At 37.9% G+C, this 16,405-nt stretch overlaps 1 protein-coding gene across 1 annotated transcript in view; it reads left to right on the plus strand.

Moving 5' to 3' along the window:
• KNDC1 (kinase non-catalytic C-lobe domain (KIND) containing 1) overlaps positions 1–16,405 on the plus strand; it is a 68,286-nt gene that overhangs the window by 1,030 nt on the left and 50,851 nt on the right. The window contains exons 2-3 of the mRNA XM_009323322.1: positions 4,382–4,782; positions 8,046–8,104. Of these exons, the coding sequence (XP_009321597.1) occupies positions 4,382–4,782; positions 8,046–8,104 (460 nt within the window). The remainder of the gene's footprint in view (positions 1–4,381; positions 4,783–8,045; positions 8,105–16,405) is intronic.

A 16,405-nucleotide genomic window follows, 5' to 3' on the forward strand; every position in this document is an offset into this window, starting at 1 on the left:
GAGCCCGGGGCTCACCCGCCCTGCCGGGAGCGGCCAGGCCGTGTCGACATAACCGTTAGCTTTCCGTGTGTTCACCGCGGGTTCCTCGCTTTCTCCTGCCCGGTGATCCCATCTGCCAAGTTGGGCTTAGTCCATCCCCGTGCGCCTTCTCCACACAACAGCAAAGTCACGGTCCTCGCGTGTGGGGTGTCTCGTAACTCCTGTCGTAGCCGTGGGTTAATGCTGCAGTCGGGTAGTACGTGTCCTTGTCACGCCTGATAAAGGGAGATTTCTTATGTGGGCAAAGGGGTTTCTAGTAGCCACCAACCAGATTTTTGTGCAGCCATTTCTTGCTGCCCTGTGTAAAAAGGCCTTGTCACTGGGAAATAAAAAAAAAAAAAACCAACCTGTTAAATCTGTTTGTTCAGTTGTTATGCCAAATAACCTGTAGCTAAACCCAGTTCTGTTGTCACATTTGTCTGCATTTGTACTTGGTTTTGCACTTACTTTTCATTGCTCTTGCTCATCATTCTTTGTATCTTTCCACATGAAGTATGTTCCTTACCCCTAGTGAATGTTTGGGCAAAATGTTTGTTTTTTTTCTTTTTTTAAAGTAAAAGTTTGGTGAACCATATGTGAGCCACTTATTCCCCAAACCAGATTGTACAGCTTTCTTATTTGCCATGTCAAGAACCCAAGTTGAATCAGGATTTAAAAGTGTGTTTGAAAATGAAAAGACCCTTCCAGCTTTCATAAGCCATCTAATGGCTCAGCAGTTTGGCTCTTCCTCCCATCATCTGTAGCGTTCAGTGTAGTAGGCCCTCTCAGACTGGCCCATGCAAAATAAAGAAGAAGGAAGGTGGTAGTGGCCTCCTTTTTACACATTAGAGTATTTCTTCAGTATGGGAGAAGGCTGAGGGTCAACTCTTCTGTGTGAGGGTGACCCGAGCCCATTTTTCTCACCTGCTCAATATATACTTTAATTGTGGATTCCTACCAGTGCCTTCTATTTAGTTATTCCAGGCACATGGATATTTTCAATATTCTTGTGGAGAGAATGAGCATGACCTAGCACCTGGTGATTAGAGAAGTTAATAAAAAAGGGCTGCTTTGAAGAGTAGTCAGTGAGCTTACCCAGGCAACCCAGTGGTTTTCTACAAACACGATGAATTTAATGAATGGTGTTTGCCACATTTTCCATGATTCTGGAATAGATTGTTTTGAATTTTGCGTGAATTATCTTGGCAAAAAGACTTAGGTGCCAGAGAGCTGCAAATGCTGATGTACCTAACTCTCAGCTGCTTAGTCATTTAGTGGAGCCTGTGCTTCTCATCACTGTACATAGTATAAGGAATGAGGTTGGTGTCTGATGTATGTGGTTTACAAAAGCCAATATGTGAAGCAAGAAGCTGCCTGAGCTGAAGAGTAGGAAATACTGAGGGTGAAGGTGTATTTCAAATGCCTTTCTTTGCTAGGACTTTCTTTGTCTCACACTCCTTAATATTTAATTTCAAATTTTTTAAGAAGTTGTGTGGCAAATTAATTTATTTTCTCTTCCTGCTCTCTCTTCCTCTGAACTGTTTAATACTTTCTGAAGAACATACAAGGGAAAACTGAGAACTAAAGTAAATAATTAAAGCATGGTTGTCTGACCAGTTCACTTTTCATAGTTATTAAACAGTAATTGCTATTACAAGTGTCTTTTACTGATAATGAGACAAGAGAGAAAAGGCATCAGTATCTCTGACATAACATGCGTGAGTTTTCTTGTAATTTGAGTGAACCAGCTTTCAGTGGTCCAAAGTACTGAAGTCATGGCTTGCCAGAAGCTTCAGCGTGCCAGAAACTCCTGTGTTACAGTTTTTAAAGGATTATTTTTTTCCCCCACAGTGAAAACTTTGTTTCCATATTGCTTTGGGGATGCAAACTAATCAAATGCACATCTTGGTGTTTTCAATGCTACATTCTCTACAAAGACCTTGCTTTGCCGCAATAGCAGCTTTAATAACTAAGGTCAAGACAGTATGGTCATTTGAGAAATACATGGCTTCTGTGAGGTAAATCGCTTCACGTCCTGGAGCATTGAAAAGAAGGCGGCTTGCTGTATGGTTGTGGTGGTGGTGGTGTTTTGTTTCGGTTTTTATCTTCACCTAGCCAACCATTGCTGATGGAAGCCGCTGAACATTCATAGGCCTTTTTTTTCTTTTTTCCTTTTTCCTTTGTCTTTTTTTCTATATTACCTAACTTTCCCATCCCCTGGAAGGAAGATAAGTTTGTCTGACATGAGATGATCATCATCTTCCGTTTACTCTCCAAATAACCACAAGACAAAGATGGTTTTGTAGGTTTAAACTGTAGATATTGCTACTCATGATTAATATCCTCTGTAGAGCTCAACCTCAAAGCTTGACTCAAAAGAAATTCTATCAAGTCCTGACTGTGACTGCAATTTGATATTGAGACTGTCTTAAAGGTTGCAGTTTTTAGTTATTTCACATAACCTCTAAATTGAGCCTTTCTTGTCCATATGCACAGATGAAACTCTCATAATTTTGCATCTTGATTAGTGAAACTTTTTTTTCAGTTTTGGCAGATGCCATCATGTCACCTAGCTGGATGATCCTAGGAGACTTAAAAATAAAAATAATTACTGGTTCATTGCTTTGGTCATAGAACTTATTTTTCTTCTTTTTTCTTTTTTTTTTTTTTTAACTTTTTTTTTGGCCATAGAATAAGCAGCTAGTCTTTCCTTTCTAAGCCTATCCTCATCCTACCTATCAGTTTGGTCAGCTTCAAAGCTTCATGGTTTGTGGTCCAGCTCCTTGTTTATGTTTTCAGATACGGGAACCTCTGTACTGCCCTTCATGCTTTGAAGAAGTTCCCCATAGAGATGTGCAGAACTTCCTCATTCACCCTCAAAATCTGATGGCAGCATTACGCATGTGGTGCTGAGCACAGCACAGAGAAAATGAGACCTTTTGTCTCATGTACCTGAACTGTAAGGGCTTTTACTGTTCATTATTATGTAGGATTGAACTCAATGAGACCAGGGTCCATGATCAGTGCTAGAAGGCACTGTAGTAATGCTGCCATTAGTAAATCAATCCATATCTAGGCTGATGAAAACTAGAATATTGAAAATAGAAGTGAAGTTTCCCAAACAATAGTGAGTGCACTTTATTTCCTACCTGTTTTTTCTCATATTTATTAAGTATTTATGCTTTAGACCAAAAAGCAAAATAAATTTTTAGACTAAAGATTGGTCCTTGTTTGGAGGATATTGTAAGTGCAATACTTAATTCTCTGAACAACATGTTAACAAACTGTTAGCCCTTCTGTGAATGGTAATCCAAATATCATTGATGTTCTCCAGTACTGAGGTACGTAAAGAAAGTTATAACTGTATTTTCCAAGGGATTAAAAGTTTAAACTGCTACAGTTTTCTGAGCTTTAAGATATCTCACATTCTGCTCTGCTGACAATGAGATACTTTCTTTTTTCTATATTCTAAGTAGTATGCAGCTACATCTTCAATACAAGGTATATTTAGTATCATTCAGAAGTATAGTCTTTAGTCTTAATTACTACATATAAATGAGAAAAAGTTTTATGTGTAATTAATAGTGGTATAGCTTTGATGCAAAGTAACTTCTGTAGATACTTCCGTTTTTCTGTTAGCTTATTTTTCGTACAGATGGAATTGATGTTTTCTTTGTATGTTTTTTGTCACGCCTTTAAGTTCATGAAAACTTTTTACTTCTGTAGCTGTGGGTAATGTATTAGTTTTGTATTCTAAAATATGTGCATAAAAAGGCTAGCTGCTTTGAACAAAGCACCATTTCTGAACATCTTGACCGGAAAAGCCACATTAGAGCCACATTTTTTTGGAGCTCTTCATAGCCTTACTGTGATGACAGGGTCAAAGGAAGTTGACTTATAGTTTAGGACAGTAACTTCAAAATAAAGTCCATAAACTATTTTGATCACTAAGAGCTCTGGGTGTAATGGGAAGGCCTAGGACAACCAAGGTGTTTGGTTTTAAGTCAAAGTATAAGAATGCTTTTCCTGTGGCTTATTTGGCTTTTGAGTGTTTATGAAATGGTCTACACCACTAAACTTCACAACAGCATCATTCTTAAGACAGGCTAATTTAGAGGGTACTTCTTCCCAGATCACAGATGGTAGGGAAAACCGCTGTGAAGAGAATTTTGAAGTAGTTTATCCAAAGGCATCTGGGAGAGATTAAGGGAGACGGGTTAAACAAAATGTTTTAACTTAGTCTCACTGCTTTTACCTCCAAATGGTCTGTTTCCCTAAATTTGATGCAGTGTTTATGTAACTTACATAGCTCCCATAGTAAGTCTTTTTTTTGATGTTAACATACTGTGATACCTTTGTACAGGTTAACTGTGCTTCTTAAAGAGATTCTCTGTGTTAAGAGCAAAGTCATGCACTTAGTGTTTCTTGGGGTGTTAATCAGTGTCCTAGAAAGTCTGAGAACTTGCTGGAAACATTGTTCGCAGCCAATTGTGTCAAATGTAATCTATGATACACAAAGTAGTGTCATGAAATCCAGGGTAATTTATGAATTCATATCTTGGCAGGAGAATGTGTCCCTTGCTGATATTTTGTCCCTGCGAGATAGCTGTCTTACTGAGCAAGATATTTGGGCAATTTGCCTGGAGTGTTGCCATTCTCTGAAGAGCATTGCCCATTCTGCAATCTTCCAGACACTCTGCATCACTCCTGACACTTTGGCTTTTAACACCAATGGCAATGTATGCTTCATGGAACAGCTCAGTGGTAAGTATTTGTGTTTCCAGGCCATTTGTTTTAGAACTATAGAAACTCATAGTGGGAGGCTGTAGTAAAGCATTGTATTCTATTCTTAAGACTTTTAATTAAAATAAAGAGAAAACAAGAACTTGTTAGGAATGGGTGAGTATAGGTCTGTATGAAACTACATGCTCAGTTTTGTGATTGATGGACAAAGGCTTTTATGAGTTTGCTTAGCAGATTCTTCCTAGTTATTTTAAGACTTATCCAGGGGAACGTAATCCAGGGGAATGTAATTTATCGCCATTTTAAACACTGTAGGTTATGTATTTGTGTATCTGTGTGCACAAGTCTCTACCTATGTAAAGCACATTCTTGGTCTTTTCCAGTTCTTTTCATTTCATGGATATGTTCTATTTCTAGAGAAATCTGACATTCAATGTATCTTGATGATTGTGGCCACAGAGAATGGGGCAATTCTAGTGCACATTCACTGTTAGAAAGGAAAGCTCTCTTCTTGAATAACGGATTTTTTTATTAATTTTTTTTTAAGTCATGATTTTTAGACTTGGCAAGTGTGGTGACTGACTGAGAAATTAATTTTAAGATGCTAAAAATGTATGTAGCAGCATGTAAGATCTTCAGGTATCACAGCAGATGAATGGGGGGATGCTTAAGTTAAAAAATTACAAAAAAACATGTTATTCTTGCTGTTCCTTTTCACATGACCCGTCTCAAGAGTCTCTGTCTTGAGCCTGTTAGGGATATTACAAAACAAAACAAAAAACCCAGCTCTTATTTTATAGTCCTTTGAAAATTATGTCAGCTTGTAACTAGAAGAACCGTTCTAGTCCATATACACACTATTCAGGTTTTTGTTATGTTTTCTTTAACCTAATTTATTTTTAAATCTATGTCAGGATAAGCGTTTATTCTTTTAGTTGAAATCCAGATCACAGTATTTAGAAAAAATAGGGTAAGGTAACTTCGCAACAAATCAGTATTTGTTGCCTTCTTTAGAATTAAAGATAGTATTTCAAATAAGCATGTAACATCATAAAATGTAATCAATAAAGATGAAAATGTCTTCATAATCATTGTGATATTTGTTTTGTGCTTAAATTCCTCAAATATATGTGAGTCAACTTTTAGTTCCATGTTAATAGGGTAATGTGGAATCAATTTCCTTTGTTTTAAGGAGCTTATCATAACTTGAAATTAAAAAAAAGAAAAAGAAAAAAGCTGGCTTTGTATTCATAAGGGTATATGAAAGACTTGTTGAAGAGAATAAATCTAGTGGATGAAAAATGCCTCTCGACTAAGATCTTTGCTTGCTGCTGGGAAAGAAAAAAAAATCAATTTCTTCTTAAATGTTTTAGTCTAATTGAATAGCTGGCAAACAATTGATCCAGGAATTTGCCATATTCAAGTACTTAAAATGTGGGATAACAAATTCCCGTGCAAAGCAAATGTACAAAGATTTTGTTCCCTGAAGTCATGTTAGTCTCTGAGGAAGAGACTTTTCATTAGTTCTCTTTAACAAAAGTTGTGTTTTTCCTAGGAATGCAAAAAGTTATGTATATTTTCTATTTCCCACACACACACCCCACTGTGTCTTTGACTCTCTCTTCCCCTTTCCCTCAGATCTTGTTACTAGTTGGTTAAAATACAGTTTGTTAGACAGGCACATGGGAAGGTTGTCCTTTGTGCTTCCCTATAGTTGTTGCCTGTGGATTTATTCTTCCAGAAGAAAATTAAAACCTCTGGATTTGCTTGCCAATGAGAAAAAATGAACAGCCTGTTGCCTCTGCTTTAGCAGTAAGTTCTGCTTACTGCAGGTTCTGTGGTGCTAAAGTGACAAACATTCAATAGGGTGTTCTGCCAAGGGCTCTGATATCTTCTTGTCTCTTCAAATCAGACAAATTTCCATTGTAAACATTATATTAAAAGAATACAGTGAGCTTTACCAGTGATAAAAATTATATGCCTGTACAGCCTTTAAAGTGTTCTATCGAAAGAAAGGGAAAAGGTAGTGGGGAGATGAAAAGAAGGAGCGATAGTCTGGGGATGGGGGACAGGGGGGCGATAAAACATCTTCTGTCCATTAGTTGCCTTCCCCTACTGCCCCCCCAAATATCAGGAAAAAATGTGGTGTGGGGGGAATGCAGAATTAGTTGCTTACCCCTCTTTTTCAGTGGGAAAGTAGAATCAGGAACATCATAAGGAACTGTAAATCGTTTAGTGGCATCTAGATAGTCAGTCATGCAAGGTAGCTGAAATATATGAATATGTAAAAAAGTCCTCTCTACCATATAACTGAGTTTAGTATCTTCACAATAAAAGAGCTTTGCATTTCATTTCTGAAATACAGACACAAAAGTTCTATTAGAGCTAAAGCTATGATGAGTATGCTACGCCTGTGAGCATACTTTTTTTTTCTCCTTGTTGAGAAGGGAAAGTTACAGTCTTTGCTTGTAAATGATCTCAGTCATCCATTGGCTTCACAGAAGGGTGGACTAGGTAAATTGAATATGTACGTGAAGAGTAGGTTTTTAGTCGGGCACTTTTTTTAATCCCCCGGTGTTCTTTACTGGGTTCATGTGACATCAGTACAGTTTGGTACTACATACATGCTTGGATGCAGCAGCAACACTGATCTCTCTTAAGATGTTCCTTCTTTCCTTCCACCTCATCACTCAGAAGTGGCTGCTGCAGTAGCTCAGTTTGCTGCTAAGCAGCACACAGGTGGGGAATGTGCTTCCTCAACTCTTATCATAAAACAAACTAAGCAGAAAGGTCAAGGTTCTATGCTGGCCTGTAGATGAAGAGGCAATTAGCTGTTCAGGTTGGTTTTGCTGCTTGAACCCTTATCCCCCAGGTCTGCAGTGGAAAATAGTGAATGGAAATGTCCCATTAATCAAATCAAACCTGCAAGCCACAGCTGAGCCACACCAGCTTAGGTGATAACTTGGTCCAAACACAAATGTCTGAAGGCAAGAAGTGGTTAGGCATGGTAAATGTATTTCTGTGTCTGTTTTGTTTCTTAGTAGGAAAAGTATGGTATCTTCTTGCGGAAAGTTTGAAAATAGCACTTTATTTTACTTACTAGAACCATGGATAACAAGTTCTTTGTACATCAGATATGAGTGAACCAAAATACTGCTGTATACATAGTTTCTTTCGTATCAGATATAACTGTATCATTAAATTTGTATCATCACATTGGTTTGTTTTTTAAACAAGCAAGACTACTAATTTCTGATCTGACACATTTCCTTCTGCTTTCAAAGATGATCCAGAGGGTGCCTTTGTTCCACCAGAATTTGATATCACCGGTAACACTTTTGAGGCAAGTTCATAAATTTATCTGTAAAATAGAGGGGGGGTTCATCATTTTAGTACTTCTGGCAGTACCAAATGCTCAGCATTCTCAACGTATAATTTTAACACATTTAAAGATTGTGAATAGTAGATTGTGAATAGTAAATTTTGAATAGTAAATTGTGCTGTTTAGATATGTTTTGTGGAAATAAAAAGTAAACTTAAAATGCTATATTAATTTTCTGTATAAACATTTGTTCACTAGCTGTTAAAATGTGAGAATCTGTTTTGGCTGAACAATATGTTGCCCTAAACCACAGCTGGTCTATATTATGTTCACTGGTACCCTTCACTGGTTACATTTGCTTGTTTGGGGACTAGCCATGAACTTTTATGACTAAATATAAAATTTGTTTGCCATCCTCTTCAATAAAATAATTCATGGAAGGATAATCAACAATTTTATCCTTGATTTAATGAAGAAACAAATGACTATCTGTTGCTTTGCAATGCACAAATGCTCTACATTGTTAAATTAAATTAGATTTAAATTGTTTGTACTAATTCATTAGCCTCCCAAGTCAACCATCTCATTGCATGCTGCAGGAGTGCTTGCTTGCTTAATATCCTTTTTTTAATACAGTATTTTTTCTGGCATGTATTCTTAGGTAATTCAAATGCTTTAATTAGCGACATTCTATTCAAGGTATAAAAAATTACTCTGTTTCTCTATAGTTCAATACAAATACCTTTTACTTTTTGTAGTTATAGCCTTCATAGTTACGTTTATGGTTTTCTATATTTCCTCGGGGAGGGGGGAAAGGATAAGTGAACCTTGGAAGTGTGTAGCACTACAAGATGAGAATGTTAAGGCAGGAAGGGTAGTAGTATATGAAGTAGTACAGTCTTTGAAGGTTAGAGAGGCAACATTTCTCCTTGTTGCTATGCTTTGTTAATGCAGTTACATAGGCCAGCAGAGCTCTAGTGATTTTGTGCTCGCTCTCCCCCCTACCCCCAGGCTTTTTGGGGGGACTCTTTGTTTGGGGACAGGGGGTCAATGTGGGTGTGGGGTGGTTTGGAGGTGACCAGTATGGCATGTAAACTTGGCAACTTTGTAGTTGTCTTTATATTCAGATGTGGTTGAGGAAAGCAAGTCCCAAAGTCACCCAAAGGTGACTATTTTTTGTTTCTTTCTTTTTGTTGTACTTCTGAAGCTGGACTTAAGATTTTATGTAAATATGTTCTCAATCACTTGCCCCTTAACAAGCCTCCAAGACTTGACACAGAAACACTTACAAGATTTGTGGAATTATTTGCTCCTCTGACAAACTTGCATTTCCCCCAACCCTTTCTCGTCCTCTAAGAGCTGCTGAACTCTTACGCATGTAGCGAATAGATACACTGAAAGAGCTTCGAAGACCAAGGGGATGGGACAATGTGAAATGGGGATTTGGGAAGACTGTGGGAATACTAAGTGACCTGAAATTCTAGTTCTGTCTGATATACAAGGCCATTGTATCCCTCTTGGGTAAAACTCGTCTGTGTACAGGTTTATTATTTAACTCTTCTCTTTCGGCAGTACTTACAAGCCTGTTAAGCCCCAGTGAATCCCAGTATCAAGCACAGCACAAATAACAATTATACAGGTAGTGAAAGCTGTTTGAGTCAGGAGTGGCTCTGAACACTGACCCTTTCACTTTTTTTGCAAAGGTCGATGAAGATACATGAAGATACACATTTGTGTGGAAGGAAGTCAACATGCTCTGCCTTGTCTGTTGTGAAGTGGGGTGAGGGCTGGGTGCACCGATTTCTATCCATTGCTTCTATTTCTTTATCTAGCAAGTTGGGGAGCTTTGCAAAGCAGGGAGACAACAGTGCTGTTTCTCATTGACCATCCTACGGCAATGCATAAGACCGAAAAGCTAGAGATTTCCCCTTCATTGAGGCAGAGGTGTATTGTTTTACTCTGGGATTTGTGTGCATTTTGTCAGACAGCTATGGGATTCTGAGTATTTGTGGAACTTTCAAAGCTTTGTCTCTTACTGCTTCTAGAGTTTGGTTGAATTTTAAATACTTTAGTACCAGATCACATTCTGCCAGGGATTCCATGCTGACCTCGGCTTGCTTTTGCTTTTGCAGTTTCTAAGACCTACAGTGGGTTAATCCTTATGTACTTGTTACAAGGGTTTTATAATATTGTAATCTTTCCAAGCTAGCTGTTTCCTTCTTGGTGCTAATACTTAAAGTTCTTCTCTTTTTCAAATGTATTGATGCTTTTGTTTATCCCCTCACCCCTAGTTGTAACCTCCTACTATGCAATAGCAGAATAGCACTGGTTTATATACATCTCTCTGAGGAAACCCTAGGCCCTTATGCTTTCCTAGTATTATAAGATTCTTTGTACTATACCAATAAGCTGCCCTTTTTACAGGGTCGTCAAATCTTTTGTGTTAACTGCTTGCTCCTTCCTTGGTAATGACCTTACTCAGTTGTTCTTTGTTGAAGGAGTGTTTTTGCAGCTGCTTAGTAGGCTTTGTTGAGAACAATGGAAAGTAGTGTTTGTATTGAAACTGTCCAATTTCAATACAAAGAAAAAAATTAGTATTGCAACTACTAATTATGTTCAGGATGATCTTTGATAGCTGTTACTCCCATGTCAAAGCTCAGCTAATTTAAAATACTTATGTCAGCCAGAGGTTTCACTTGATTTGAGTGTGACCTATTTTGTGGCTTCTAAAATGGAAGACACAATGAGGTTTGTATAGCTACTGGATGACTTCTTCCTCTTTAAACTCTTTTCTTTAAAAAAAAAAAAAAAAACTCAAAGCTACACTTATTTCAACAAGAGATGTTTTGTTTCCTGCTTGGTGAATTACTGATCCAGACCTCTAATGGAATTGTGACTCCAGTCTAATTAGTTACTAAACTTAGCTGGCACTCACAAGCACACAAGGGTAATAGACACAGGAAACAAACTGAAATGCATTACTGTCCTGGTGTCTGAAACAACACTATTAAAAATTTCAGTCTCTAATTGGAATTTCAAATAGCAAGAGATCTAAAGCTTCATCCAAATGACAATGCACAGGACTGGAAAGTAATTGATTTCACGTGGTTTGTTTTAGACTTGTGCCTTGTTTCCTGACCTGCTCTCCATTTGTTAAGTGGGAATAATAACACCAAGTTCAGTTACTGTTGAGAGTAGGAAGGTAAAAACTAGCCCTTCAGGGAGTTGTCAGCTTCAGTGTCAGGTGTAGAACAGACTTTTTAGAGAGAAAGATGTTAAGAAGGAAGTAGCTGTGAAAGGGGCTTTTGGTGCCAGCAGTGAAGTGTGGCTGAGCTTTCCAACTGGTGACTTCTTTAGTGCTGCTACAGTTCCAGCCTATGGGGCTGGAGGAAGGTTTGCAGTTTCTGAGGGCCTCGAGACCTTGAAATGACTGTGTTGCTAAGTGGTTGGAGCAGCATTTAATGGGGTAGTTCTGTTATGTCGTTATGTCCTCCTCTTCCTGGTGTAAGCATTGTCACAGTGCAACGGCAAAAAAGGCAGCCAAGCAGGTACCATTGGTCTCTAGGACAGCATTGGACTAAAACAGAGAATCTCCAGGGTATCTGTTCATGTTAATTTTTTTCCTCTAACTTTGCTATCTTCTTACAGACTTCTATTACCATTGTGCCCTAGTAACTGCATTGTTAAGGACTGGTACTGCAAAGAGAGAGGGGGAAACAGGAGAGAAACTTTAGAGTTATGATCCATACTGTAACTCCAAAGGTGAATTTCTATACAGTACACTATCATTTTCACTTTTATTCTTAGTGCGTATGCAGATATGTGATGTGGCTGTGCTCAGTAAAAGCTTTCTGGTGACTGAAGCTGTTACTTGCCTGCATTGATGGAAAGATCTCACTTTCTGCTTCTCCTCTAAGCTGGAAGGTGTGTCTGTGTTTGCTGTAGCAACTACTGACTACTTTTTTGTTCTCATTGAATCTTGAGCTAGAAGTCAGTTAGAAACATCTTCAGTATAAAGATTAGCCTCTAATTTTGTAATGTTTTACTATTATGTTACTGTAGAGAGCAGTATAGAATGTGAATTTTTCTGTTCTAGAAAAACATTAAGTCTGAGATGCAAAAATACAGATTTGAGGCTTCTTTTAAAATTTGTTCACTTGACTATATACTGGGCTTATCAAACAATTCATTTCCAGTATAAACTAATACTGAGTCCTGATTCCCTCCCCTAAATAGGAAGAGCTTTAACCTTTTCATAATGAAAATGGTTCCTATTTCATTTTCTTGCCCTGGGCAGTACAGTGCTAGATTTGTGAAATTTGACCAATGGGAGGCCCAACAGGAATAGTTAAATATTGGTGAGTTCATTAATAGCCTTATTTCTATCACTACAATACAAGTTTGCCTCAGGTTAAAAACATTGGCTGTCTCAAACCAGTTTCAAATAGCTATTTGTCTGCATCACAAAACTGCCATTGAGTCTGACACAGAGGTTCATTGATGTAGAACCCCACATTTCTAAGATATGAGCTTTCAGTGAGATGAAGGACCAATGTCTGCCATGTGTGAACTTCCATTTATAATCTTTTAATAATGTGGTTATTCAATTTTGCTCGTTCTAGTGAACCTCTGTAACAGAAATCAGTGAATTTTCAGTCTTGTCTGCCTATTTTTTTTAATATCTAAAGCAGACTGGATAATGCTTCTGTTTAATGACTTCTTCCATTATTTAGAGGTGATAAAATGCAGTAGTTCAGAAACCTCAGTATGCAGCAGGATTAAAACTTTTCAGAAATAAAAGAACTGAAAAAGTGATACAGAGTTGAATACTACCTTGAAGAGAAGGGGGAAATATGGGATAGAGAATGGGAAGAAAGTGAAGTTCACACTTCTCTCTGTTTTCTCGTCTAGAACTTGTTCTTGCTTTTTGCTATCACAGCAGGAGTGGGGTATGCTGATCTGTCACCTGGGAGAGAATCAGAACCAGAAAAGGCTGAACACTGCCTGTCTCTTTGCTAGAATGTGACAGCTGTCAACTTGCAGTTCTCAGTGGGTTATAGTTGATTTATATTATAACAAAAAAAAGTCCAAATGTTTCAACAACCTTAAAAATAAGCAATTCTACACAAAGTAGTGTAACTAGTGCAAATAGAAAAGACAAGCTGAAATGTATTACGTTTTTTTTAAAACTAAATAGTTAAGATTCATATCGCTTATTCCTAGGAAATGTGACAATGCAGTCGGATTGATATATACCATATACATACAAATATTTTATATGTATATTAATGCATGGGTTGAAATGCCAAATGAAACCTGCTGTTCTAGGGAATAGATAAAAAAAGGAAGGTTCAGGGTATATATATGTTGGTCCTACTGAAGAAAACTGAGCTGACAGTTTGGTGCTGCAATATTTCTCAATAGCTGATCATTACTGAGCTAGTGCTCAGGTCTCAGCTGTTGGTCCTTCTCTAAATATGAACGCCTTCATCTTTCTCCCAAATCAAAACAGCAGAAGGTATAAAGGAAGTCTTGCCTTTGCCACTTCCCTGGTCTTTTAAAGCAGTAGCTTTGAATGCTATGAGATTATCTTTACTGTTCTATTCTTTCTTTAGCTCTCAGTGCAGGGGGAAAAAAGAAAACTTTTCACATGTTCTCCTAGAGGGGTTTTTGGTTTTGTTTTTATCTGATGGGGAAAATAAGTCTTTTGAAACACCTAGTGCCTTTTTTCTTGAGTTCTGTTTCCCTTAATTTCATGTAGCCTCCTCTTGAGACTAATTCTATCTAACAGCAGCAAGGCTTGTCATCAGCAAATGGTAACTTATCTCCTCCTGTAGTCTAAACCATTCCATCTTCTGAGTGTTATTTAAAGCTGTCTTTTCCTTCAGTGACAAAAATAACTGACTTTTATTTGGTTAACTATGCGTCTACTGTGCTATAGAAGAGGAAATAGAATCCTCCTGCTCTTGCTTCTACATCATCGGCCCAATTGAGGTTCCATTCAGGAATTTAGTACTGAGCAAATGTCACCCTTTAGTTGCTTTACACAAAGAGCTAACCAAAGGAAGAATATGAGGCCAACAGGATTATTTAATTTTTTTACAGCAATCTTTTTCTTATTTTAATGTATAGAATATCTTAAAGTTTTGTCGTGCAGCTGCTCGCTTGCTCACTTCCCCCCCTCCCCCCCGGTGGGATGGGGGAGAGAATTGGAAGAGTAGAAGTGAGAAAAACTCATGGGTTGAGATAAAAACAGTTTAATAATTGAAATAAAATGATAATAACAATAACATGATGATAATAATACACAAAGCAAGTGATGCACGGTGCAGTTGCTCACCACCCGCCGACCGATGCACAGCCAGTCCCCGAGCAGCGGCCCCCCTGGCCAGCTTCCCCATTTTATGTACTGAGCATGACGTCCCATGGTATGGAATGTCCCTTTGGCCAGTTGGGATCAGCTGCCCTGGCCGTGCCCCCTCCCAGCTTCTTGTGCACCTCCAGCCTTCTCAGTCGGTAGAGCATGGGAAGCTGAAAAGTCCTTGACTAGTGTAAGCACCACTTAGCAACAACTAAAACATCGGTGTGTTATCAACATTATTCTCATCCTAAATCCAAAACACAGCATTGTACCAGCTACCAGGAAGGAAATTAACTCTATCCCTGTCAAAACCAGGACAAGTTTATAATTTGATTACCTCAAAAACCTACAGCTTGTTGCTTAGTTCTGAAGTTGGGCTTGCAAAGTTGTCATATTGGTCTTTTCTAGCTGGCTTTTTGAGCATATTGACAGTGTTTTTACAGTTTTGCCTCTAAATCTGAAACACAACTTTTCACAAACTGACGTCTGTTTTTATCAGGAATAGTCTGTCTCTTAGGCAGAAAAATGTCCTCAGAAGAGAAATGACTGGCTGTGCAGGTAACCTGCTCAATGAAAATATATAGTATTTTAGGCTTCTTCCTTACTCGGCTATTAGGTTGCTATAAGAAGGCATTATTAAAGCTAAGATAGATATTTTCCTTAAGATTGAGAAAGATTATTCTTTGATGTACAAAAGCATTTTTCAGATCAGCTTATTTGAGGATTTTTGGTTTTGTGAGGGAAAGATTGGGTGTGAAAAGAGAACTTGATGTTCTGTCTTACAACAGTTGGTTCTTGTGGTAGTTGAAGTTTACTCTTTCAGAAGCCTGAGGAGCTGTGTTGGATAAATTTGCAGATAGTTCCCATTATGAGTAAAAATCTATGGAAAAGAGGACAGATTGTTTTCTCCTGTTATGCTTGTGCAGTGTCATAAAACTCTAGGCTCCTTAATGTTAAAGATGCACAAATGTTTTGGATCAGTTGTTTATCTCTAGCCTCTTCCACATAAACTCTTCTGATTAGTACTGATACTTTCTCAGCTGGATGATGGAGTTTTCTTCCTTAGTCCTAGTAGAATATCTGTCAGTTTCTGGTGCTACCCATTCAAACTCATTCTTTGGACCCATCATCATACTGGTCTTACTGGCAGAACTTAGTTTTCTATTGCACTCTCCGCTTATTTCCATCATTTGCTCTTTAGAATGTTTGAAAATGCTTTTGAAATGTAAGCCTGAACCCTTAAAGGCAAGATGAAGACCTCCAGCAAAATTATTCCTTGTCGTTACTTGATGTCAAAAGATTTCTCATTCATTACTTTTGTCTGTTTCACATGGATATTCAGGTCACTAAAAGATCCATGAGCATTGCTAGACTGGATCTGGAGACTTTATACTTCCCGGAACAATGGCAAACAATTCATTTTTACCATTTGAATGAACTGAAAATAGAGCCATTTCACCACTGTATGAGAACATTCCTAAACACCACCTTCTTTTTGAAATGTTTGGGAACTGATTCACTTAGAAGTAGATGGCAGAATGGATGACTTCCTAATCTCCAGATAAAATTTTGATACTAGTCCAGATTTCACTGTGAATTAGGTGGTCATAGAGTTATCTTTTAGATTGCTTGAGATTTAGTCAACGGAGCCTTCAGGATTATGACAAAATGATTGTCACTCACACATCATTCTCTTTAGTTACAGCATTTCAAAAAAGCTTCAAAGAACAATTGAGAACATGCTTTGGAAGCGAGGATCTTGTCTCCTGGGAAATGCATTGCAAGTGACTTAAGCTTTCTTAGATGACCACTGGAGCAGGTTTTAGAATAAAATATTTCAGCTGGAACAGACCTACAATGATTATCTAGTCCAACTGCCTGACCAATTCAGGGCTGACCAAAAGTTAAAGCATGTTGTTAAGGGCATTGCCCAAATAAAAAAAAAAAAAAAAAAAAAAAAA

This window comes from Pygoscelis adeliae, unplaced genomic scaffold, assembly GCF_000699105.1.
Source record: "Pygoscelis adeliae isolate BGI_AS28 unplaced genomic scaffold, ASM69910v1 Scaffold294, whole genome shotgun sequence".
Taxonomy (NCBI): Eukaryota; Metazoa; Chordata; class Aves; order Sphenisciformes; family Spheniscidae; genus Pygoscelis; species Pygoscelis adeliae.